This window comes from Balaenoptera acutorostrata, chromosome 16, assembly GCF_949987535.1.
Source record: "Balaenoptera acutorostrata chromosome 16, mBalAcu1.1, whole genome shotgun sequence".
Taxonomy (NCBI): Eukaryota; Metazoa; Chordata; class Mammalia; order Artiodactyla; family Balaenopteridae; genus Balaenoptera; species Balaenoptera acutorostrata.
In genome coordinates, this window is record NC_080079.1 from 76,410,308 (window position 1) to 76,437,447 (window position 27,140).

The 27,140-nt window shown below is 41.0% G+C and overlaps 2 protein-coding genes across 16 annotated transcripts in view; one reads left to right on the forward strand and one right to left on the reverse strand.

Annotated features, from left to right (window-relative positions):
• The window catches only part of ARID4B (AT-rich interaction domain 4B), a 132,558-nt gene extending 119,945 nt beyond the window's left edge, over nt 1-12,613 (reverse strand). For 5 of the 6 annotated variants that reach the window (XM_057531043.1, XM_057531042.1, XM_057531040.1 and 2 more), the window contains exons 1-2: nt 12,195-12,613; nt 11,309-11,363 (exon numbers count right to left, since the gene is read on the reverse strand). In XM_057531043.1, the coding sequence (XP_057387026.1) occupies nt 11,309-11,314 (6 nt within the window). In that variant the 5' untranslated portion in view covers nt 11,315-11,363; nt 12,195-12,613. The remainder of the gene's footprint in view (nt 1-11,308; nt 11,364-12,194) is intronic. The other variant, XM_057531041.1, reaches the window with a different exon arrangement.
• A 357-nt stretch (nt 12,614-12,970) lies between these two features.
• GGPS1 (geranylgeranyl diphosphate synthase 1) lies at nt 12,971-26,866 on the forward strand. Of its 10 annotated transcripts, XR_009005720.1 has the most exons (6): nt 12,998-13,204; nt 16,496-16,588; nt 20,886-20,956; nt 21,573-21,908; nt 23,413-23,507; nt 24,791-25,112. XR_009005720.1 is itself a non-coding variant. In XM_007170765.2 (5 exons), the coding sequence occupies exons 2-5, from the start codon at nt 16,519-16,521 to the stop codon at nt 24,800-24,802; spliced, it is 489 nt and encodes a 162-aa protein (XP_007170827.2). In that variant the 5' UTR covers nt 12,998-13,204; nt 16,496-16,518; the 3' UTR covers nt 24,803-25,112. The 10 variants fall into 10 exon arrangements, 7 of the variants coding, with proteins under 7 accessions (XP_057387357.1, XP_007170827.2, XP_057387359.1 ...); XR_003622339.2 differs by lacking the exon at nt 24,791-25,112 and adding an exon at nt 25,861-26,866 and having other exon boundaries at nt 21,573-23,507; XR_003622340.2 differs by having other exon boundaries at nt 21,573-23,507.
• Nucleotides 26,867-27,140: the final 274 nt, after the last annotated feature.

Here is a 27,140-nt window from a genome sequence, read left to right on the forward strand (position 1 = left end):
ATCTCATGCAATCAGATTTAATTAATAGTAGCTGTAATAATAATCTATAGGGTTATGAGAGACGATTATAAATGTTACAGATGACTGGGACTATTCACCACCTAGTATACTAGATATTCAAATACATTAATAATACTTACTGAATATCTACTGAATGCTAAACACTGCTAAGTGAGCCCTATACATATCTGCCATAACGTAAAGCTAAAGAAACACAGTGGTGCCTTAAATAAATCATTTGGTGGTAGAGAAGATAGCACACTAAATGCAAATAAAACCTTGCTGAAGGCATCAAAAAAGAATGACACATATCTGTTATATACTGATATAGAAAGATGTAAAAACAGCCACAGAACAATATGCATAGTATAAGCCCATTTTTGTAAAACCAAGCATATCAAAAAATACTCAGATGTCCGTTTATATGTGCAAGGAAAAACGTATGGAAGAATACACCCCAAACTTTCAAATCAAACTGCCAACAGGAAGTGAGACCGGGGAAGGTAATGACTTTTACTATTCACTGTATACATTACATTTCTGTAATTTTCAATATTTACAGCAAACTGTATTGCTTTTATAATTAAAAAAAGAAAACTTTAATTTTGCTAGGAATAGAACTAGTTTAGAAAAGTATTTCTCCAAGTTGGGGCAAAGCAAAATTAGGTGACTTACTGAGTGTCAAGAGCCCTCCGACACTGAACCACTTTTTTGTAAAAATCACTGAACATGGGACTTTCCTGGTGGTCCAGTGGCTAGGACTCCATGCCTCCACTGCAGGGGGCCCAGGTTCGATCCCTGGTCGGGGAACTAAGATCCCACAAGCCGTGGGGTGCAGCCAAAAAAAAAAAAAAATCAATGAACAACTTTCAACAAGGATATTCAGATAAAAAATTGAAATGGGACCTCGGATGAGCTATACTTACCAAGATAAAACTGAAAATATAAAAAGCTAAATGTTTTAAAAACTCCCAAATAGGTGTAAGCCAAGCTGCCTCATTTAAATTTTGACAGCGACAGTAGCTGTCTGTCGTCAAGCCTGTTCGGTTTTCCTTTTACTCTCGAGTAGAGACGCAGGCTTGGCAGGGCCCCAGCACGCGTTCGCCCCATCCCCACAGGCTCGCCACGCTAGAGCAGCTTCAGGTGACTAACTGCCACATCACAACAGTGATCTGACCCTGAGAAGAAAAAAAATGTCCCCACACAAGCAAGTCTGGGGGTCGATGCCCACTTAGAAAGTGAAGATCTCCTGCAGCTCACTTAATGCAATAACCACCCTCTAGGCTTGGAAGTAAAATTTACTTTTCCCTTCAAAGAATCCCATCTAGGCAAGCCAGCAGCAAATGAGAAGAGAGAACAAGTATTGTATTTACTAAGAGAAGCTTCTGCATCAGGAAGGGCTAGAATAAATAAAGGTCTGAAATGGGAGCAAAGAGTTCTTAGAATAAAGAAATCTGGTTTTCACCTTCCACTGAACACTCTGTTTTTAAGGATTTCATAAAGACAGCAATAACAGGCTTTAATCTCAATCGCAAAATTGCAACTTCTTCCCCCAACTTCCAAATCAAACTTTAAGAGACTGGAGTCACTGCATCACCCCAAAAGCCTATTTAAATTCACAAGAGTTTACACATTCTTTCCATGAACTAATAATAATAGCTACAATTTTACATAATAAGTAATAACTTATCATGGAGTAGGTCTTGTTATTACACTTAGTCATCCCAACAGCCCCATGAGGTAAGTGCTACCACCATTCCTCATCTTAGACAAGGACACCAGCCCTCCTAAAGAGTTTAAGAAAACTGCCCACAACTTGGTAGCACAAGAGTCCCAATTCAATCCCAAGCAGTCTTGATGAAAGAATCCTCACTCTATCCATTTAAAACAGAAACGACAGGCTTTTACCAGAATAATGCAGCTACCATGTACTGACCGCTCAGAACAATGCCGAGCACAGCGTACGTCAAATGTAATTTCATTTAGTACTTACACAGCCCTGTGATGTAACTATTATTACCCCACTTTGCAAAAAATGAAACTGATGTTTACGTTCAATTCAAAAATAAATAACTTTACCTAAACGTCAACAGCCAAGTAAAGAACACAGAAAGACAGGAGTGGCGACAAGACCTCTCTCTTTCCCAACCATGTGCTCTTAATCACTAAGCTACACTATTTACTGAGTACTTTAACTAAACAAAGTGGTTTTTATAGCCATTTTCAAGTATAACTTTGACCATCAGTATGAGTTTTTTCTTTAAGTACCATTTGATCAAAGGTTTGGCAGTTTATTATCTTCATTTCTGCTATTAAAGAAAATGATAAAAAATTAGTGTGACTTTAAATGAAACTTATTAAACAGTTATCAATGACTATACTCTCATAAGCAATTACGCCCTGCAAGATTATCAAATTAGGAGACAGCAGTCTGTTACTTGTCAAAACCTTGACATAGGACTTTAGATATCCTAGAGTTAAGTCACACTGCCAAAAATTCATCTATTAATTAGAAAAAATGGCTTAAATAAGGAAAGTCTAGGTAAAGTATCCATTCCATTGTCCCATATGGACTGTAATCTGACACATTTGAATAGTAAAAGACTACGTACAGAATTATTATTCTCTTAATTAATAGCTAAATTTATAACTTAAAGGTGATACATTACTTTCTGTAAAGATTTTCTTCCTTCAAATCATAATAATGGCCCAGAGAATCAGGCTGTCTACCACCTGACTGCCAGCACCAATGTTAAGCTGGGAAGACACACCAGGCAGTCAGTAGAATTGTATACTTATCTCCAACTGCCCTAAAGCTCAGTACATCTAGTTATTCACAGTTGGATATTATCCTCAGAGTAAGACAAGTGTTGTTTTAAAACTTGCTTTACTGCCTCTTTTATTTTGTCCCTTTAGTCCTATTAACCAGCCTAAAACATGACTGTTGGTATACAAGGTGAACATGAAGTTTGGTTTCTCTGTCTTTGTAAACTGACCCTAGCAGATCCTTTTATCTTCTGGGAAACTGTTTACATACTTTTTAAAACTCATTTTTCCTCCCCAAACTTGAATGCTGTCTCCAATCTTAGTATGAAAATTATCAGATTTCTAAAAACACATTATCTTCCATGGAAAACTCGAATGTCAAGATTTTCTGCACTCCTAAAAGAAGAGAAATGTAATAATTTTTATAACAAAAGCTCTTTCTTAAAATTAAGTTAAACATAATGATTAGCAGTTTAAGAGGTAACAAATATACTGCCTTATTTTGATGTAAAGTAAATAAATGAAAAAGTTCAATCATCTTGGGAACAAAAGCTCATTATTTATAGCTCATGTTTCATTCAATGTCCACTAGGTTTAAAGAAGGCCCAACTGAAAAATAGTGACGTTTGTTTTTTTAATATTTTGTCTTTCATATTCAAATTAAGTTACAAGCTAAAAGTGATGCTTTGCACTTAGGTAATCAATACAAATTTTAAATAATTCTACTTGCAGTATATGCCTTATCAAAATCCACACCTTCTAGAATCTGCAACATTTAAATATCAAAAAGATTTTGATCCTTTTTGACCCACAGATGACTGTGGGTGTCATCTTACACAAAATACTAGTGCATGCGTCTCATGAATGTAGAAACATCCTTGTTCTGTGACACCAAAATGAAGGCGGCAGTAGCAGTCCTGCTTTTAAACAATTCAACAAGAATGAAAGGCTCCAATGCCTCTAAACGTCTGTTACTAAAAAGCTAACACAGCTGACTGTTGAACAACACCGGGGTTAGGGGCGCAGCTGAAAATCCCGCTGTAACTTTACAGCTGGCCTTCCGTATCTGCAGTTCCACATTCTCAGATTCAGCCAGCCACACACTGTGTAGTACGACTGTAGTATTCACTGCAAAGAATTCTCGTCCAAGTGGACCCAAGCGGTTGAAACCCATGCTGTTCAAGGGTCCACTGTATAGCATATCTACATTTTGTTTACAGCCACATTTCACAGAGCAATATACCAGTCAGCATGCTTCACAAATATAAAATATACTTATAAATTTATTAAATATAAATGTTTACTTCCAAAAATTACGCAGCCTTAACTTCGTCATAAAATCCCAATTTTCCAGTTATTCAGCCAAAACATCTTGGTATTCTCCTTGCCTTTCCTCTGCATTCAATCTGACAAGAACTCCTTTTGGCTCTACCCTCAAACCACATCTAGAATCTGACCATTCCACACCTCCCTCACGGTGGCAGCCAGCCACCATCCCTTATAACTACACCTTCTTAACTGGTCAGGTTCTATCCTGTAGACTTGCCTACAGCCTGTTTGTAACACAGCAGTCAGTGATCCTTTAAAAATATAATGAAAATCTGCCACTCTGTAATGAGACTGCATCACTCCTCTGTTCCAAACCCACAACTGTTCCCCATTTCTATCAGAGTGAAAGCCAAAATCCTCACAAAAGCCTGCAAGGTCCCAGGTGATGTGATCTGATCTGCTCCACCCCCAGCCTGCATCCCCCTTACCTGTCTGACCCCATCCACTCCCGATCTCTTCCTTCCTTCCTTCCTTCCTCCACTCCAGCCACCCTGGCCTCTGTGCACTTCACTGAACACGTCCAGATGCCTCTGAAGCCACATGACTCGCTCCCTTACATCCTTCCGTCACGCATCTGCACAAATGTCTTCTCAGTGAACCCTACCTGACCACCTCACTTAGTGGTACAACCTGCCCACTCCACAGTCCCAATCCTCCTTACCGAGCTCCCCGCTTACTTCCCTACTGCTGACCGCCTAACGGATTAGATAATCTACTTACTATGTTTATTCTGATTTGTCTGCCCACCTCCCCACCTTAAAAGGTAACATCCACAGGGCCAGGACTTTCTACCTGTCCTGTTCCCTGATATATCCTAAATGGCTAGATCAGAGACTCGCACGTAAGCGTTCAGTAAATGCTGAGCGAATTTTTTCTTTTGCCACACTAAGAAGCAGTGGGGATGAACCCGTGCCCCTGGCAGTTGAAGTGCGGAGTCTTAAACACTGGACCGCCAGGGAAGCCCCAAGTGAATTTTTTAAATGTCCAACTTCTTGGTGGCCATTTGCCACAGCAACACAAAACATCTGAAGTCCAACACTCAGCTCTCAACAGGGTTACCACAGGTAGTATCACCACCCTGAAAACTGAGACGTCCACTCCTAGGATGCCCCCCAAAACTGAAAATACATGTCCACACAAAAGCTTGTAAATAATGTTCACAGCAGCATTATTCATAATAGGCAAAAAGGAGAAATAATCCACATGTTCAACAACTAATAAACAGATTAACAAAATGTGGTACATCCAGAAAATGGAATATTATTCAGCAATAAAAAAGAATGAAATACTGACATATGCTACAAAAATGAATGAACCTTAAAAATATTATGCTACGTGAAAGAAGTCAGACACAAAAGGAATACTGTATGATTCCGCTGCTAGGAAATGTCCAGAATAGGCAAATTCTTGGAGACAGAAAGTAGATTAGTGATCGCCAGGGGAGGGGTAAAGGGAAGAGAGAACTCTTTGGGGGAAGGTGAGAATGTTCTGGAGTCAGACAGTAGTGATGGATACACGATCTTGTGAAAAGACTAAGAAATAACTGAATTGCACACTTTAAAGGGTGAATTTTACCTCAATTCCTAAAATTCAAAACAAAAACAAAAAAACAAAAACAAAGGACTGCTCAGCTCAGTGTTCACTGCTCACCAGTAAGGGAAGGCTAACAGTTGGCAACGGCTTCTTGGCTATACTCAGTTCCAAGAATCCCATCCACCACCTAATCACAGCAAAAAGATTTTCTTGATTATTTAAAGGGGCCAGGGATGGGAGGGTTAGTCATGTGTAAGTAGCAGCAAGCAGAACCTTTCCCTCACACCCAATCCATTAGAACTCTATGTCCCCACCTTCAATACAACCATTTCCCACACCTGGTCCACCACCATCTCTCTCACCAGAACTGACGTGCAACTCACCAGAACTGACATGCAACTCATCTCCCTGCTTCCGCTCTTGCTCCCTACAGCCTATTCTCTACACAACCGCTTCACTCTCTTGCTCCAGACTCTGCAGTGACTTCCTAGCACACTCAGATTTTACTCGAAGTCCTTACTGTGGCCTACATTGTTCTGGCCCTTGTGACCTCTCAAGCCTCATCTCCTCCCACTCCAGCCCTAAAGGCCACCTTCCTGTTCCTTAAACATCTCAAGGTCAAACAATCTAATCTAAAGCAACACTCTTGGTCACTCTACCCTCTTATCCTGATTCTGCATCACTTCCCTTCATACCACTTATCACTTCTTTTTTTCTGGTTTGGTGTCTGTCTACCCTAATACAGTCGACCCTTGAACAATGTAAGAGTTAGGGGCGCCACTACCCCCATGCAGTGGAAAATCCATGTATAACTTCTGACTTCCCCCAAACTGAACTATTACTAATCCAGTGTTAACTAAAGCCTTACCAGTAAAATATAAAGTCGATTAACACATATTTTGAGTGTTATATGTATTTTACAGTAAAGTAAGCTAGAGAAAAGAAAATATTAAGATCGTAAGAAAGAGAAAATACATTTACACTGCATATTTGTATTTATCAAAAATCCACATATAAGTGCAGTTCTAGGGTCGACTGTAGACAGTAAACTCCACAAGAATTCATATTTTGTTTACCGCTGTATCCTCAATACCTACAACCATGTCTGGTACAAAGAAGGCACACGATACCTCTTCAGTGACTGAATTTACAAGCTAAGTTAGCAAAATCACACTCTTCAGTGTAATGTGTACTCGTCTAGCATACTTTTTAAAATTACAATAAGCAAAGGATTAGAAATTTGGACAGAAAACAAGTCAGTATTTCATAAAATTACCTGTTCATCAAAATGACCACAAATTTACAGCACAAAATACATTTGCCATATTATGGGTCTAAATCCCTTGAAATATTATGAATATTAACTACAGGTTAACATTCACACTGAATTAAGCAAGCCTCTCCTTTCTCTTCACTCGACCTGCTCTTACCGTTAACATCTTAATTAGTAAGTCCACCTGGATGTGGACCTCCTACAAGTCCCTTAAATACTCAGAACCTTATTCATGTTTACTCCAGTGACAGCATGATTCAAATGACGGTAACATCTATCTCATGCCCCAAGAGAGAAACCTCCATCTTCTCCCACCCCAGGGTGAGTTATTAGTCCTGAATTCTACGTCCTAGGTATTTCAGATCTATTCCCTCTGTTCCACTCCCACCACATGAGTTCAGGTCCTCATTCACTTCTCACTTTGACTTATCACCTGGAATCTCCAGACTTTCCATTCAGATCTCCCTTCTGACGTATTCACTACAGTACTACCAAAGTGATCTCTCTACAGTACAAACCAGTGTCTTTACCTTCAGCGGTTCCATGTAGCTTTCCAGAAAATTTTCAACTCCCTAACTTAACTTCGTCTCCCATCACTGCCCTCCTATTCCCACCCCAAATACATCACGCTTTAAGTTAATCCAGCCATAGTGAACTACTTACAGTTTCCAGATACCTCATCTTGTTCTTTCCTTTATTTTCCAATATGTTGTTCCCTATCTGAAACACTGTCTTCTACTCTTCTTGCCTAGCAAAAGCTTTAACCCTCAGCTTAGATGCCAGTTCCACCAGAGAACTTTCAATGGCTCTCTGCTTTAAGTGTCCTCTTATGTCCTCCCATTGCACTTATCACAAATACTGTATATTGCAAAAAATACTCTTATAATTCAACATGCACTGTTTGCTTTATTTTTCTGCGTCTTCAACTAAATTGTGAGCTCCTTGACAGCAGGTCTGAGAGCATATTTACCTTCATGCCACACTGCCTGACACATGGAAGGGGTTGTTGTTAAATGAATGATTTATAAAAGGGGGAGGGAGAAAGGAAGGGAGATGGAGAGAGGGAGGGAGGAAAGAATAAGGAGGAAGAGAGGAAGGAAAGGTAGAAGAGAAAGAGGGAGGGAGAGAGGGATCCAGAGAGAGGAAAGGGAAAAGGAAGGGGGGGGGGAGGAAGGGGAAAGGGACTGAGAATACTCACACAAGCAAAGGACATTAAAAAAGGCACTTGTAATCAATCCATTATTTTTATGGGGTCTCAGGCAGTGATTACTGAGGAGAGAATGGTATATCTGAAAAAGCCCATCTCCCCAGATCCTAAGTACAACCACCTAAATCACGTATCCCCTAAAGATTCTGAAATGTCTACTCTATCCAGCCCATTTCCACTTCAAAATTTACTGCAGTGTAATGAGAGATGTTAATAACCTGCGCAACAGAAAAGCAAAAAAAAAAAAAAAAAGTTTTAGAAAAAAGTAGGAAATGTATCTGACATAATTAAGTCTTAGAATTATTTATAAACTTCAGTAATCTATCATTTCCTGATAATGTGCTATCAGTGACATTGAAAGGTTTACCAAAAAGATGAAAAATAAACTGAACATAACACCAACATCATGATCTATGTTAAAGCACAAAATTGCTTTTACGTTATAGTCATATGTCTCAAAAACACACTGGGCAAAAATACCATGAGATAACAGTATATTCGTCAGTAAAGAGGCCTTATTTATTTATTTATTTAAGTAAATTCTGACAGGAAAATTGCTTCTAAAACATATAGCACTTAAAATGCTACATATGGGCTTCCCTGGTGGCGCGGTGGTTGGGAGTCTGCCTGCTAATGCAGGGGACACGGGTTCGAGCCCTGGTCTGGGAAGATCCCACATGCCGCGGAGCGGCTGGGCCCGTGGGCCACGACTACTGAGCCTGCGCGTCTGGAGCCTGTGTTCCGCAACGGGAGAGGCCGCGATGGTGAGGGGCCCGCGCACCGCGATGAAGAGTGCCCCCGCTTGCCGCAACTAGAGAAAGCCCTCGCACAGAAACGAAGACCCAACACAGCCAAAAATAAATAAATAAATTAATTAATTAAAAAAAAAAAAGTCTCTAAAAAAAAAAAATGCTACATATATTTTTCCTTGTTTTGGGACTTTAAAGCAACAACCAAAAAAGTGTACTCCTACACACTTTCAATTACCTCAATACACTATCACTTAATAAAATTTAATTCTGTGACTAGTAGGACACATACTACAAATTTAAAAGCTTGCTACAAGTACAAATCTGTTAGAGAAGATCCGATAATTGGCATAAATCCTTCTACAGCTCAGTTGTCATTACAATATAGAAACTGGGAACACACAAACAAGAAAATCTAAGCCTAATATAATCAATACTACATACTTTTTGAATTGCAATTTTGTTAAAGCAAAATACCAATCATGGGCAGCCTCTCAGCTTTCACAACATAAAAAATTAAGTTGAAAGAAATAAGCTACATCTGTAGGACTTCTGATTACTAGCAGATTCCCAAAGAGAGGACTTACTATACTGACAATAACAGAAGTTCTTCTTTCATAAAATTACAAGATTACTTTAACAATTCTTTCCTTTTAACATTACTAGTAACTTTTTTTATAAGCCAGTAATAATGGAAATGCTGAGCCCTTAAAATGAGTAGTTCTGAAATGATACCAAAATATTTGCATTTGCCTAATACCGTGAAACTTTCAGGGCTGAAGCTTCCAACGTACTTTCATTTTTTTAAACAGATAAGTTGAAGAAAAAAAAAAAAAAAAAAGGAAATGAAAGGAAGAAAGAAAAGGTAAGAAAATCTAAAATCTAAAAGACCTTCAACTTACTACATTTCTGTTAACCAAACATTAACAGAGGGCTCGAGACGTGCCAGGCACTACACTGGAAACTGTGACAGATTACGACACTTATTCCAAACTACATCCTGTATTAATCAGCTTCTGAACTTATTACATATTATTCAACCCAACACTTTTCTTAAGAAATTGTTGTCCAACACCAAGGAAGATACATAGTTTTCCCTGATAAATTTACTCGTCACTGATTTATACAGGTCACAGAAGGTGTAGCTAGCATCTGTGATTAACAAAAGGGATTCATGTCTGAAACATCACTGTTTTTTCATTTACATGAAGGTGAAATAGTAATTCAGCAGATATAAACTGTTTCAGGTAGGAGTTTACAGCACCCCAAACTCAAGAATAAAAAAACCTAAAAAAAAAAAACAAAAAAAACAAAAAAACTGGATGAAATTTAATTACTTTGTGTAACTGATAAATATTTAACTGGCCACAGCTTTCACTTTCTACCATAAACACAAGTATTGCAAATCTTAATCTGAATGCAGTACTATGAAAGCGGTCCTGATTCTGAAGAGAAATAAATTTTAAAAAAAAAATTCAAAGGAACTATCAAAAGTAGATGACATCCACATTTTAACATACTAACTGTTGCATTTCTATCCTTGTGAAAACCCTGTACTCCTTTCAAGCACTTGTGAATTTGTAATGGATGAAAAATATCTGCTAGTCTCTAAGTTCCACCAGTTGAATCTAGACATTTCAGATATCTAAGGCTTTTCATCCTCAAGTGCGTTAAAAAAATATGACAGCATTCAATTACATATTCTCTAAAGTGAAAAAAAACCTTGTCCTTTTATAATTTCTTCCAGCATTTAAGTAGATTGTACTTTTTAGACAACATCCTACATTCAGTTAACATGTTTACATTTAAAAGAAACCTGACCATCGGTTTTCCCCATCGGTTTTATCACAATGCAACAGAGCATCTGATAATTTAGAGACCAAATGGATCAGTAGAGGAAAACATACCATATAATCCTAAATCCCCGGAAATCCGAGGAACAACTGCTATCTCTGAGTTTTCTAAAGATCACAAACATTTTCCTGAAAAATCTTTCGATTAAGATTATATTTGATTTCGCTAATCTAATAGGTCTTCTACTAAAAATTCACAGTACTGTTCGCACAATAAATGAGATGTTCTTTCATCGGCGTAACCGATAGAACCACAGTACGGTCCAGTTTCTAGAGTCAGATTACTTGACCTGCTTTTAAAACACTTAAATTCACGCAGTTATTCCTATCATTCATGCCCTGCAAAAAGAGAGGATCTATACGGGGGAAAAAAATCATCCTCAGCGAGATATCCTATAACCGGCTCCAAGTCCACAGCAAAGCCCACCGAGATCCATAGCAGCTGACCCCCGTCGTCCCTGGGGACGAGCTCGGGCCCCAAGCCACCCCACACACCTTCCTCGGCAAAACTCGGGGGTCGCTCACCCGACCCCGATCAAACCCCCCCACTTCCTGGATCCTCTAGCCCCCGAGGCTGGCTTTCTGGAGGCGATCTTACCTTCATGATGATCCTGGGGCCGCGATCCCCTCGAAAACACCAGATTCACCTGCACCTGGAGGCGAAACAAAAGACACCCCGTCAACACCACGGGCACCCCTCTGCACCGGCGGAGGCGGAGGGAACCGTGCGAAGCCTGCACCCCGACAAGGAGCCGAAGGAGGCGTCACTCCCCGAACCACCAAACGCCGAGCCGGGGCCCCCTCTGTACCCGCCATCCCCGCAAACCCGACCACCTACACAGCTCGACAGCTTCCCGTCCCCATTGTCGGGACCCGACGGAGTTTCCCGTCTCCGACAATGACGCCATTTCTGTCAGAGAAGAAACTCACTACAAGCCCGGGGGCCGGCGCGGGGTCGGCCGCCCTCCTGCCCGCGGGCCTGCGCGCCGGCCCGGCCGCTCCCCCTCGGAAAGGCTGCGCACCCCGCGTCCGAGCGGGCGCGGGCCGGGCCTCGGGGAGCACGGCGGGGGCGGCGGACCGGCCGGAGGGCCGCGGGCTACACCGACCCGCCGCAGAGCCTCAGCCCACGTCCCGCTCCGGGGCGGACACCGACAAGTGCGAGCGGGATCCACGTCTGCCGGCCGCGGGGACGGCGAGAGCGCCGAGGGGCCGGGCGGCGGCAGAGCCCCCCCACCGGTCGGGGCCCCCCACCGCGGCCGAGGGGCACTAAAGCGCCAAGTGTGCGGCCGCCAGGGTGGGGGGCGACTCGGACTCGGCAACTGCGGGGGGGAGGGGGGCGGCGCGAGTTCCTCGGAGGCCGAGGCCCCGAATTGGGGCGCCGGGGGACACCATCCCAGCGATCTTCCCCGGCTCCCCGGCCGGGCCCAGTGACTCCCCCGAAGACCCCCATACGAGACCGCGAAAGCCCCAGAAAATGCCCCTACCTTCCTCGGAGGCAAGCTCCGACCCTGGCACGTCCAGAGTCCCCTCCCCTGCTCCCCCCCAAAACCAGCAGGCCCGGGGGAGAGATGGGGGAAGAAGGGCGGCGGGTCCAGCGGTTGCTGAAGCTGAAGCTCCGGCTCCTCCTCCTCCCGCGGCGGCGACTGGTACCTTTGTTTGGCGGCCGCTCGGGCTCCCTCGCTGGGGGGAGGGGGGACGACGAAAAATCCCTCCTGGACTGGAGGTCCGGGCCCCCAGTCGCGCTGCCCTGTAGAGGACGGCGGCGACAGACCCTCTGCGACTCCCTCCGGGCAAAGGTCCAGGCGGTGGCCGTGGCGGCTGCAAGCTTAAGCGCAAGAGTCTCCCTCCGCTCCGGCGCCTAAGCTCCTCACTCCGGACTCGACTGACGGGCAAACATCGCTTCCCCCCCCCCACCCCAATTCCCCCCCTTTCCCTCCTTTCTCCCCTCCCCTAGACTTTTTTCCCCACCCCTACCTCTTTCCCGGATGGCCTCTTAGACGACCTCGGATTGGTTAGACTTCTTTAGAACCCGCCCACACCCTGTTCCTATTGGTCCCCGCGATACAAACAACGACGCCATTTTCCCACCAGTTCTATGGAAACAGAAAGTTACGCCTCAAAGCTCCCCGGGAAATGTAGTCCAGCCTCTGGGGCCAATGCGCGAGGCCTTGCCCCTGAGAACTGCAAGACCCGCAACGCCCCGCGCCTACGTAAGACGAGGAGGTGGGGGGAGGGAAAGGGGGCGGGGCGACAAAGCAAAGGGGAGGTGGCAACGACGCCTGCGCAGTGTGAGCGGGATGGCGCATTTTCTTGCACTGAGCAATGCGGTGTCGCTGGCGGGTGAGGAGGGTGGAGAGTGCTATCGTGAAGTGAGGGGAGGGATTCATGTAGGCATCCGGGGGAGCCTTGTTCTGAACTATAAGGTAGGAAGTTGATGCTGGGTACTGCTACTCCCGGACCCCCGGCGTGAAAGTTGTGATATCATCCTTGAACCGTGAGTGGCTGTGGTGGCGGCTGGGGGGAACCCGGATGGGAAGTGAGGGTGGGGGAGGTTGGGAGGCGGAGCTGAGAGGAAAGAAAGAAAGGAGGGTGAGGACCCGGATGCTGAACCGGATTGTGTCCGAATTTTCCATCCTCTCGCTGGAGAAGGGGAGGAGCGGTAGGGGACCCCGCGGAGCGGAAGGGGGCCTCGGGGCGGAGAGGAAGCAGGAAACTCACCGACCCTGCGGGCTCTGCTAGACGGAGTCGGCGTTGGAAGCCCTTTTGCCAAGACTCTGTGGAAAATATGCCTCGAAGTTATTTAAATTCCCTTCATGTACCTCTCTGGCAATTTTCTTCACACCCATCCATCGTCTCCCGGAGTTCGAGTGGAAGGATGCATTCCGCGCTTCACAGCCGCGCTTACACTTTGTCGATTTAGCAATTCTGAAACCAGACCCATCCCTTTTTAAAAAATTACTTCGCACGATATTTTCACTTTTTCTGTGCGTGTGCCCGGATTTCGTCCTCTAACGCATTGGAAGGTACTCGCCGTACGTCCCTTCGTTCATTTCGTCTTTCCCACATTTGAACGCCACCGCCTGGTGTGGTCCCTGCCTTCGTGAGCCTGAGCCTAGTGAGACAGGCAGGGTGGTCACACAAATCAGTGTGATATTGCAACAGGTGTGAGTGCCACGAAGGAGAGTTTCGTGGTGATAAGAGAATTGGAAATAGGGAGTTTACCTTAGGGAGATGAGGGAAGGCTTTCCCGAGGCAGTGAGGATCGAGCCGAGAGTGGAAGGGTTAGCGGGAGTTAACTACGGAAAGAACATTCCAGAGAGAAAGAACATCACGTTGGAAAGCCTTCTTCCAGGAGGGAGCTTTTTAAAGCATGAGGAGCGGCTGGGCGGGCGCTTGGCTGTCCTAACCTGATACGCTATGTTAGGGAGTTTTGTTCTTATCTAAGAGCCATGGGATAACTTCGTAGGGTTGCCAATCAGAAGGGAGATAGGACCAGATTTGAATTTCGAAAAGGTCACTGGCTGAAGAGTAGAGGACCAGGGGGATATTGCTTCAGTAGTCCACACGGAGGAGAGAATCTGATTTTGTGTTAATTAATATTCATCATCCGTTGTTTGAACAAATGTAAGGCAGTTTCCCAGTTTTGAAAATGAGTAGTTTCAGACTCACAGAGGCATCCTGTGGTGGTTCGTTCTAAAAGTAGATTAGACACAACATTGTAAATCAACTATACTTCGGTAAAATAGTTTAAAAATTAATTACTTTTAAAAAAGTAAATTAGTAGAGTTCATGTAACACATTAATGCCTCTTTATACTCGGGTCCAGTATGTGATAGCTGAAATTTCTAGGTGTTACAAATTGGAGTCTTTTGGGTTAAAAAAGAAGAAAAGAAAAAGAGCCAAATCAGAGTATATGCCACGGTAATGTAGAAACCCTTAGACTCTTTAGAAGACAGGAAACTTTAGTTTTCAGTACCTAGCAAAATTGATGCTTCTGTGTTTTCCCACTGCTGAGAATACTTGCATACAAACATTCTCTGGGGAAGGAACATTAATTGACTTATTTGTTAAGTGAGTATTCTTAAACTTATCGGAGTGAGCAAAGGAAAGAATGATTTTTTAAAGTTCGTAACTAATATTTTCAGTCGAACAAAACATCAACCAGCTAAGCCCTAAGAATTGAAACAGAATAGCGCTGAAAATCTGTCCAGCAGCGTATTGTTGTTACTGATACAGACACAAAAGAGAATTATTGAAAGTTGGTCTTACTGATTTTTAAATTAAGTCAGATGTGTTCTGGAGGCTGTGAAAAAGATAAACATAATTTTTGTTCTCAACCTAGTTGGGAAGAGATGGCTACTAACTGGTTTAAATAGAATAGTATATAAGAGATACTTTTTTAAAATTCTACTTTTAATTCTGTTCAATAATCTTTTAACCTAAGTGATTATTCTTCCTGCGCATCATCTTCTTTTCTTTCTTTAATCTCTTAAGAATAAGATAATCTGTGTCAAACTTTAAACAGTATAGGTAATAGGTTACTAAACTGGTATTTGGATTATTTCGAAATATTTTCTGAACTTTTTTCCCTTGCAACATACTTAACATTAATTGTTGGTCAAGGCAGATGTAGAAGTTTCCTATATGAAAGGTTTCTCTTAGGATTCGTATTGCTGAAAAGATTTCCTTTGGGAAGTGCTGATTTTTTATGATTGTTTCACCTAGATACTCAAGAGTAGACTACAGAAAATACACTTTTCAATCTTTTAGGCTCATGATCCTAGAGACCAAATCATTGTCCCAAGAAGTAAAAGAAAGTAGACAAAGGTGAGAAACCTTCTAAAATGTGCCAATTAGAAATGAAAACTCCCTCCCATCCCCCAAAAAAGAGAAAAAACAACAGAAACAGAAATGAAGACTCCTAATAGGAGGACAAACAAAAATAGCAATAGATATTTACAAAGAAATAGTAGAGATTCAATAGTAAAGGGGGATTCTAGGAAAACTGAGTGATGTTCTGGAAAATATTGAAGTAAATATAAAATTCAGAATAATAACTCACTACAGGGGAATATTTTTAATAATATAATTGCACTCAAGTAAATGCATATCTTAGTCAGAATGTCTAAAGTGGATTGATTGTGAAGAAAATGCAGAATAGGATTTTCTCCTTATATTTTAAATACACAGTTGACCCTGAACAACGTGAGTGGGAACTGCTGGGCTCCACTTATACATGGATTTTTTTTTTAATAAATACATACTACAGTATTAACATGATTTGCACTTGGTTGAATCTGTGGCTGCAGAAGATTTTCAGCTGTGTGTGTGTGTGCGGAGGGGGGGTGTTGGTGCCCCTAACCCCACTGTTGTTGTAAGGGTCAAATGTATAAAACATACTTATTTTAATGCTCTTAGAAAAAAAAAGTATGTTTATTAATTTATGTGATCAGTCAAGTATAGAAGTATCTAATTTTGTGGTTTTCTCTTGATGTTGATGTCCCCAGCCCTATGCAATCATTAGTCTGCTTTCTGTCTCTATAGATTGGCCTGTTCTGAACATTTCATATAAATGGAATCATATAATATGTGACCTTTTGTGACCATCTTCCTTCACTTAGCATAATGTTTTCAAGATTTCATAGGTGTAGAATTTTCATTTAAAACCAAACTGAAAGTTTACCTTTACTAAAACACCTTGAAATACAAATACAAATTCCTTTGCACTTTGATACTCAGATAATTTAGTTAACTACATCATCTTTATGTTTCTCCTTTTTTACAGATCAGCTTTGAAATTAAAAAACAATGGAGAAGACCCAAGAAACAGCCCAAAGAATTCTTCTAGAACCTTACAAGTACTTACTTCAGTTACCAGGTAACAGTTTAGTTATAGTACATATAGGGTCATCTATATAAAGTAATGGTCATTTAAATATTAGCATACAGAAAAGGTTAGAATTGCCAACTCTTGAGAGTTTCTATTTTCTATTTTGTAAGAAGATACATATGAGGAAAATAATAATAAACTTTTACAACTTTTTGTTCTTAAAAGGCACGTTTTTGAGGCACCCCTTTAAAAATATCCAATTTTATAACATAACTAAAAAAATAAAAACACTTAAAACATTTGAGTATCTCATTAGAAGTTTTATTCTTTATGGATGCCACACATTCCTATTCCCTACTCTTTAGATATTAGGGGATGTTCTGCCAATTTGTGAAATAAGAAGAAGCTTCACTTAACTTCCCTGTTCAGGTTTTCCATTATCACATACACTGCATTTCTTATACTACTAGTTCCTTTAAGAGACAAATAGTAAAGCATCCAAAGCACATTACTTGGAAGCATAGCCCACATTATTCCTATATAAAGATGAGTCACTTGGACATGGCTTCCTAAAGAAACATCTGCCTAATCATATGTATGCGCTTGTTTTATTTTGCTTTTTTTTTTTTTTTTAAGCTTTTCTGGGAAATGATAGTAGCAAGGAAAAACTCATGCATGTGATAAGTGTGGCTTCTTGTAATGCAACTTCATGTATAAACCAGTTACTAAAAGGTGATAAGTTGGGACTTCCCTGGCAGTCCGGTGGTTAGGACTCTGCACTTTCACTGCTGAGGGCCCAGGTTCAATCCCTGGTCAGGGAACTAAGATTCCACAAGCTGTGCAGCATGGCCCAAAAAAAAAAAAAAAAAGTAAGGTGATAAGTTGACAACCGTAGAAACCTATTTAGCCCATAGTGTGGCTCAACTGTAGTGATGATCTCAACTCAATCACAATAAAAAGTTTTTCATTTCTGTTCTAAAGTGCACACTTTTCTTGATGAGCACTCCTCAGTGGCATTTCTATTCTTCATGAGTCTGGGGAGGATAAGTACTGTTGTCTGAAGCCGGAAGAGTGATAGCTCCCTACCTGCACCTTGGAAACCATCACGGTTAGTGTCATTTCTATTCTGGCAGACCCTCATGGAGACATACGTGTTAATGTCAATGCTTCAAAAGAATGGAGGAGAGACAGAAGCAGAGATGCAAGGGAAAAGTTGCCTACTGTTTAAGAAAAAGCCAAGAGACTGCTTTTGAGTGACATTTATTCAGCAGCCAGTAACTTTACTTATTTTAGAGTCTCCCATTGAGAAAGGTAGCACTATTTCTCCTGTACTCTTCCCACCTATTGCTGGACTTATTTTGTTACACGCTGGCAAACACTGGTTGGAACTGGGCTACCATAAAATATGCCAGTTACCAGTGATGACAAGTGTCCAACTAGCACCACCCAGTGTCTCTGCTCCGCTACTGTGCAGAGCAAGGACTGCCTGTAGTTACATTTTAACAGTAATGCTTACCTGTGTGTAATGAACTACTTCTGTAACATTTTTTTTAATCCTCATTATTTGGAAGTAATGTTTTAGGCCATTAGATAACATATTTAAGACTCTCATTAGGTATCCCATCTTTTTATTTTTCAAATCAAATATACTCTTGCACCCATGATAGAATATAACCTCAAAAGAGTTTCCTAAAGAAAGAGGAAACTGTGTTATGCATAAAGTACTTTTCACAGAGAGCTTCAGAGTTACTAAAGTGACTTAAAGATGGGCCAGACCATTTATTCTGTTGTAAAGTTACTCTTGCTGAAAAGAGGTTATAATAATTGTTGATATTAGGATATTCTGAAATTAGTGAAGTAGAATGACTTTTATTTATGTTTCTTTATTTACCCTAGTGTAGAAGTGTAGGTCCCCAGGCCTTTGCAGTGGGAGGTGGAGGGTGGGTTTTGAAATGGAGGAAGAAGAGGGACTGCAGAAAGGGAGTCAGTAACGTTAAGGTCTTAAAGAGGAAACAGTAATTACTGTAATATTAAAACAAAACCTGAGGGGACTTCCCTGGTGGCACAATGGTTAAGAATCCGCCTGCTAATGCAGGGGACACGGGTTCGAGCCCTGGTGCGGGAAGATCCCACATGCCGCGGAGCAACTAAGCCCACGCGCCACAACTACTGAGCCGGCACTCTAGAGCCTGCGAGCCACAACTACTGAAGTCCTTGCACCTAGAGCCCGTGCTCCGCAACAAGAGAAGCCACCGCAATGAGAAGCCCACACACCGCAATGAACAGTAGCCCCCGCTCACCGCTACTAGAGAAAGACCATGAAGCAACGAAGACCCAATGCAGCCATAAATAAATAAATAAATACATAGATACATACATACATACATACCTGAGTACGTGTAAGTTAAGCCATTTATTGTACTGTTTTCTAAATACATTCTGAAGTGAAGGGGAAAACGTGCCTGCACATTGATTCTTTGTTCTTCATCTTCTTAACTTCTTTTTTAAGGTGATAGGATTACTTTGCACAGTTGTGCCTTCTCAGTATAGCCCAGATTGACCTTTGTCAAACTGGAAAGTAAATCAGAAGGATAAAGGATATAATTGCTACTCAGACCACATTCTAAGGGTTAGTAGACAGAGGATACTGCTTCCAGAACCCTAAGAGATCCTTCCCTTTTAGACTTCTCACAGAAAGTGAAACTTTGTTCCATTTGGGTATGTGACAATGGTGTGTGTATTCATTTGTTTGGCTGATTGGTGCAGAGAAAACACAGGACTCAGAAAGTACTGTTTTTGTTTACTGAAACTTTATGTAACTATTTTCCTGAAACCTAATCTGAAATTAGGGTGTTACTGTGCATTCGCTTTAGCAGGAAGCTCATAGAAAGAACATTTTTATTAAATGAACTGGTTGTGGTTTTTATCTACCATTCCTTTATATTTGGGCTAAAATGACTTCTAATGGTGACTACTACCCAAAGACCTCTCTTGAGCTTTCTGTGTAAGAAAAAGATAATATTGAAAAACTAAGGGCCCTAGTCAAAATAAAGAGATTAACTTTTGACTAAATTCAGGATGTTAAAAGGGAATACTTCGTGGAGTGGTAATTCACTTTTTGATAGGAAAGAAGCAGAGCTGTCCAGTCTCTAAAATCTTAGTATAAAGGAATGGTAGATAATTTTAAGAGGTAATTCTATAAGGTAGTTCAATAGCGAAGTACATTTACTTAAAAATACCTGTAGTTATATATGGAATGGATAAACAACGAGGTCCTACTGTATAGCACAGAGAACCATATTCAGTATTCAGTATCCTATGATAAACCATAATGGAAAAGAATATTTTAAAAGAGAATGTATATATATGTATACATATATGAATCACTTTGCTGTACAGCAGAAATTAACACAACATTGAATATCAACTACATGTCAATAAAAAAAAAAATACTTATAGCCTCTGAAGTGGATGGTGCTAATTAACTGCCACTAACTAGACTGGCTCCCTTTTCAAAAAAAGGAATGAATTAGATCATAATTCCTTAAAAGCACATTCCATATTACTCAGCCATAAAAAGAAACGAAATTGAGTTATTTGTAGTGAGGTGGATGGACCTAGAGTCTGTCATACAGAGTGGAGCAAGTCAGAAAGAGGAAAACAAATGCCGTATGCTAACACATATATATGGACTCTTAAAAAAAAAAAATGGTTCTGAAGAACCTAGGAGCAGGACAGGAATAAAGGACACGGGGAGGGGGAAGGGTAAGGTGGGAAGAAGTGAGAGAGTGGCATTGACATATATACACTACCTAATGTGAAACATAGCTAGTGGGAAGCAGCCGCATAGCACAGGGAGATCAGCTCGGTGCTTTGTGACCACCTAGAGGGGTGGGATAGGGAGGGTGGGAGGGAGATGCAAGAGGGAGGGAATATGGGGATATACGTATGCATATAGCTGATTCACTTTGTTATACAGCAGAAACTAATACAACATTGTAAAGCAATTATACTCCAATAAAGATGTTAAAAAAAAACAAAAAACACATTCCATTCCAAAACTGTTGATATAAGTTAAGATGAAAGGAGTGAGCTTACTGATGGGTCCCTGGAGTCCTAGAACTCTCTTTTGCCTGCCCTAATTTTAAAAGGTTGTGCATTTTAGGATATGAGTTTTGGCGGAGGGAGGTAGTAGGGCCCAGCAGTGGAAGACAAGCTCTACAGTAGATAATGGATTGGTGGGGCTGGATTTGTCAAGTTTTACTACTTTCACAGGAAGTTTCTGAATGTGTTTCTTGTAATTAAAAATATTAATTTATTGACAAATTTTATTCTTTAAATGCAGGTAAACAAGTGAGAACCAAACTTTCACAGGCGTTTAATCATTGGCTGAGAGTTCCAGAAGACAAGCTGCAGGTATTTAGGCAATTCTAACCTTATTCTTTTTTTTTTCTTTTTTTTAATAAATACGTTTATTTATTTTTGGCTGTGTTGGGTCTTTGTTGCTGTGCACGGGCTTTTTCTAGTTGCAGCGAGCGGGGGCTACTCTTCGTTGTGGTGCGCAATCTTCTCATGGCAGTGGCTTGTCTTGTGGAGCACAGGCTCCAGGCTTGTGGGCTTCAGTAGTTGTGGCACATGGGCTCAGTAGTTGTGGCTCATGGGCTCTAGAGCACAGGCTCAGCAGTTGTGGCGCACGGGTGCAGTTCCTCTGCAGCATGTGGGATCTTCCCCAACCAGGGCTCGAACCCTTGTCCCCTGCATTGGCAGGCAGATTCTTAACCACTGCGCCACCAGGGAAGTCCTAACCTTATTCTTAATCTCCAAGAAATTAATAGATATCATATAAAAATACTCCTAGCTCTTAATTCAGCTTAATGATCATACAATATCTTACATTGAGGTCGCTAGGTAATAATTAGTTGTAAAAACTAAGGCACCTGACACTTTGATAATCTGTTAATATACAATAAGTATTTATAAGCTCTTTTGAATTTCAAATAAAATGAAATTTTTCAATTGTATTTCTTGTTAGATTATCATTGAAGTGACGGAAATGTTGCATAATGCCAGTTTACTCATCGATGATATTGAAGACAACTCAAAACTCCGTCGTGGCTTTCCAGTGGCACACAGCATCTATGGAATTCCGTCTGTCATCAATTCTGCCAATTATGTATATTTTCTTGGCCTAGAGAAAGTCTTAACCCTTGATCACCCAGATGCAGTAAAGCTTTTTACCCGCCAGCTTTTAGAACTCCATCAGGGACAAGGCCTGGATATCTACTGGAGGGATAATTACACTTGCCCCACTGAAGAAGAATATAAAGCAATGGTGCTGCAGAAGACAGGAGGACTATTTGGATTAGCAGTAGGTCTCATGCAGTTGTTCTCTGATTACAAAGAAGATTTAAAGCCACTACTGAATACACTTGGGCTCTTTTTCCAAATCAGGGATGATTATGCTAATCTACACTCCAAAGAATATAGTGAAAACAAAAGCTTTTGTGAAGATCTAACAGAGGGAAAGTTCTCATTCCCTACTATTCATGCTATTTGGTCAAGGCCTGAAAGCACCCAGGTGCAGAATATCTTGCGCCAGAGAACCGAAAATGTAGATGTTAAAAAATACTGTGTACATTATCTTGAGAACGTAGGTTCTTTTGAATACACTCGGAATACTCTTAAAGAGCTTGAATCTAAAGCCTATGAACAAATCGATGCATGTGGTGGGAACCCTGAGCTAGTAGCTCTAGTAAAACACTTGAGTAAAATGTTCAAAGAAGAGAATGAATAATATTAAGCCATTCTTGATTAGGCCTGATAGCCTAGTTGACTTTTTTTTTTTTTTTTTTTTGTCTTTTAGCCTATTACCTTTTTTAGAATTTGGACCAAGCTGTTAGTCTCCAAAAACTGAGTGATAGTGGTGACGTGAGTGAGGTTGTTTCAGTATAGAATCCCCGCGTACAGATAATCATAGTACCAAGTTGAAGCAATCAAAAGGAGCCACGTTTAAATGAGTCTAATTTGAATGTCAGAATGTGCTGTGTTGGGACGTTGTGGCCAACTCTGCCATGCATGTTCTGTTGATTCTGTCAATAAAGAAGACTTCAGCTCCAGGAATTTTTATCCACGTACTTCCTAACTGTACTATACGGGCAGTTCACAATTCATCTACCCCATTTCCAAGCCATTGACTACTTGGGACCAGTTTCTATAGCTAGCTGGCCCAAAGACCACAGGAACTCCTCTTTCTTCCTAAATGTCGTTGCTTAGAATAGCTCATTCTTCTCCCTGGAAACTCCCTTAGTAAAGTCTTCCATGAGAAAGCTGACAGTGACAAGCAGTAAGCATTCTGGGCCTCTTTTCCTTCCTCCCAACCCAGCAAATTCTGCTGTTTATTTAACCAAGGAGTCTCCACTGGATGAAATTTACGCACTAGCCCAAATTCTTTTTCCTTCTAATGTAACTTGTGCCTCAAAACTAATTAGTATCTGGGTACAGCAGTATCTTTCCATTTGTGGGGGGGAAAAAGGTACATGGAAAAAGTATTTTAGGAAGGAGCCTTTAAACCTTTTTATACTGTCTTATCATTAGTAGTAAAAATCATAAAAGAGCTGTTTGCTCACAAGTACAAAAGCTGGGGGAACTGTCCTTTTCCTTCCCACCCGCATTGTTAACCCCACTGTAGGCAGTTGGTGCTTGAATGGAAAAGGAAGTAGGCATCTTTAATCTCCATGATTAAAGGAAAGAAAAGTGTTAACCTGAGAGCTAGTGCCTGACTGAAAATTAGCCAAAGGCTACACTATCAGGCACAGTTAGCTTTATAGTGCCTTAACCCTGACTATCCCTTTTGTTTCATTTTAAACCCTCAGCCCCTGGAGCTGTCTTAGGTCTTACGGCACAAGAGGTATGAAAAAAGAGACCTTGATTTCTGTATGAGAAGTGTCACTGACATCCCAAAATGAAAGTATGTACTTCTCAGTAGCATTACATTTTGCTTGATTGGTTGTACAGTGTGTTATCTTAGATCAAACCACCATATTTTTGTATGAGAAATTCTCACCAAAGCACTCAACCTAAATCTTTTTTGAAAAGTTGGGTATTGCCTTTACTAACTTTTAGAATAATTTGAATCTTCCATTTTAATTGATCCAAGGAAAGCTCTTCTGAAAATCATACATATTTGTGTTACACTATGGATATTTGAACTTTGTTTTTATGAACCTATAACAAACTTGATATTAAAAAAGATCTAATGCTAACTATATAGACAGAAATGAAGTTATTTACCTATAAGTATAATGATTGCTTAAATAGATTATTTCTTACCTAATCAAATTAATTTTGGCCTGGTGCTACTCATGATTCTTTTCTCATTTATTATTTTTTTTTAATTTATTTTTGGCTGTGTTGGGTCTTTGTTGCTGCATGCGGGCTTTCTCTAGTTGCGGCAAGCGGGGGCTACTCTTCGTTGCAGTATGCGGGCTTCTCATTGCAGTAGCCTCTGGCTCCAGGCACACGTGGGCTTCAGTAGTTGTGGCTTGCGGGCTCTAGAGCGCAGGCTCAGTAGTTGTGGCACACAGGCTTAGTTGCTCCGCGGCATGTGGGATCTTCCCAGACCAGGGATCGAACCCATGCCCCCTGCATTGGCAGGCAGATTCTTATCCACTGTGCCACCAGGGAAGCCCTCTTTTGTCATTTTTATCTTGCCTTTCAGTGACAGAAATGCTTGTCATTGAATTGGGGACTTATAAAAAGAGTTATGTATTAAATCATCAAAAATCTATTTTCACTTGAACCGTAGTCATGATGGTTAATACAGAAGAAAATCAAATTGATTTTCTTTGTTGGCAAAATCAAAAGAATGAAGGCTAGTTATGTTGCTATAAATGACTTTCAGACCTCAGCAAGATTTTAAATACATCAGCTCTTCTCTTATTCCACTCTGTCAACTTCCTTACTTGACTTCCTTCTCTTCTTAACCTATAACCTATAGTCTTTCACTTCAGGGAGCCTTTCAAGAGCTTTCTCAGATCACTTTCCTCCTTTCCTTAGGCCCCTCTCATCCTGCCAGTTCCCAATCCTGCATGAATCCAAGGGTCCACGTGCTTTGCTCCTCCCACGTTGCCAAGTGCTGCTGGGGAACGTTTTCACAACTGCTGTAGCCATTGCAAATTAATGTATTAAAACCTCAATAGCCCTTTTATTTTTCATCTAATCCTGATGGAGGTTTAAAATGTGTCAATCTAGGGACTTCCCTGATGGCGCAGTTGTTGACACTCCGCCTGCCAATGCAGGGGACACGGGTTCAATCTCAATCTCTGCTCCTGGAAGATCCCACATGCTGCGGAGCACCTAAGCCCGTGCACCACAACTACTGAAGCCCGTGCGCTTAGAGCCTGTGCTCCGCAACAAGAGAAGCCACTGCGATGAGAAGCCCGCGCACCGCGACAAAGAGTAGCCCCCTCTCGCCGCAACTAGAGAAAGCCCACGCACAGCAACGAAGACCCGACACAGCCAAAAATAAATAAATTTACAAAAAAATTTAAAATAAATGAAATTTGTCAATCTAGCATTACCCCTCCTCCGTTCTTCTCCTGTTAAATGTAAACTCTTCTAACCTTCCTCCCCTATGCTTATTTAGGTCTGCCTTTCATCTCAAGAAAAGTTGTCCTCCTGCCCTAGACCAAACAAGCTCGCCTGTTTTTGATTCCCTCTCTTTCTGCCTCTTGAGGGTCTTATTTCATTCCCTGCCTTATATCCTCAAGATTTATCCATGGGCTCTGTTTTAATCAGTACACTGAGAGGAAGAAAAGAGGGAAGAAAATGTACATTTGTGAAGGACCTATTAGGTACCACCTGTTTTATGTTTTTTTCTTCAGGCATTTACTGAGCAGAGCCAGGACCTTGAATACAGGTCAGAGCACTTTGCTCTTCTGTACTGTTGGCCTCCCATTCTAAATGCACACTTAAATATGTTTAAAAGTTTAGAAAGCACTGGTCTATTGTAATAATGTACTAAGCAGCTTCCCTCCTATAATCTCTACCCACTCCAGTCTATCCTTCACACTCCAACCAAAGTTGTCTTTCCAAAGAGCAAATCTGATTATGTCATTCCCATGTTTTAAATTCTCAGAATCCTCAATACTGCCACCTGTAAATTCCTTGGCAGAGTATATAAGGCTTTCCAAAATCTGATCTCCAAACGACTTCAACCATATTTCCTAATATTTTACTCTCCCCACACACGTTATACTCTGCCAGAAAATAATGTTTGTCATTGCTGAGACACTATTCTGTTTTTCATTCATTTCATTTAGAATACTTCTTCAGTGCCTATAAGCTAAATCCTTTGCTGGGCTTTGGAGATAGAAGAGTGATAGACACTGTCTCTTAGCCTTATGTGATTTTCCTGTAATGGAGACTGGGAAGTAAGTAGCCAATTATTAAACAGTATTGTTAGTGCTGTAATCAGGGCCCCTAATTTCTTGTTTACATGCCTGCTTCTCCGATTGGATTAGAAACTCATTAAGGGCAAGGACTGCGACTTACCCTCCTCGTCTCAGTAGCACTTAATAAATACTTGTGAATGAATAAATCTACTTGAAACTAATCTCCCACCTCTCAGGGGTTCCATTAAATATAATGTATGTGAAAAGATATCATAAACTTCAAGTGTTAGCTTTTATGTTAATGTGGTTCTTCTACCTCTAATTCTTTCTCTAATGATTCTTAATGTTTTCCCTTCTGAAAGCATTCTTAGACTGTTTACTTTCAATTTTGTCCATAATTACCATTGTATCAAAACCCTGACCTCCTCATATTGAAATCCTATATTTTAACTGTTCATCTGAGTTTTCTGTTATCAGCTTGAAGTCAACATATTTAAAACCAACTTATACCTCCCTCCCTATCCCTTTACCAAGCCAAATAATGGAATGAAACCACTTCTACCCCCGCCTCTTCTATCACCATTGTCATTCTTAAAGTGATTCAGGAATGTCTTTATTTCTTACCCTTGCCTCCTATCCAGTCCTCCCAAGTCCTATAGACTTGTCCTTTGAGATGTCTCTTATCTGTCCCTTACTTTCCATTTTCACTTCCTTTTCATTTTCACTATGGCACTTAGAACAGCCTTTATTGCCATACATGCAGGGCTGATACTTGGTGGATGGAATACAGAAAAGGACTCATGATAATGAACCCTACAATAATATGAACTCAGATAGAATGCAATTGGCATTTGGCTCCTCAACCTCCCACCACCTCCAGTTGGCTAACTGCATACTTGCTTTGGATATTTCATTAAATCTTGTAATGATGCAACCTCAGCTTTTATGTGATTGACTATATTGGACCTTACAGTTGTATGGCATAATTTTACTATACTCTTGGTAAAGATTATAATAGTACATGCAGTAAGCAAAAATCAGTAATACAAATTTTCATATTAACCCATTAGTTAAAGTTAATTGTGTAGAATGTTTAATGGGCATCTTGTCATAGAGATATCTGGGAAACATTTGCAGCACTACCTGCCTTGTCATGCACGTTGTTTATAAAGCACTCTATGCTTAAGGAGAATGACCCATTTATTTTC

Bases quoted from the DNA above. Each gene is read 5' to 3' on its own strand.
- GGPS1 (XM_057531374.1), top strand. From the start codon at position 16,519: ATGGAGAAGACCCAAGAAACAGCCCAAAGAATTCTTCTAGAACCTTAC. The intron at 16,589-20,885 runs GTAACAGTTTAG...CTTTAAATGCAG, and splicing joins GTACTTACTTCAGTTACCAG to GTAAACAAGTGAGAACCAAA. The intron at 20,957-21,572 runs GTATTTAGGCAA...ATTTCTTGTTAG, and splicing joins TTCCAGAAGACAAGCTGCAG to ATTATCATTGAAGTGACGGA.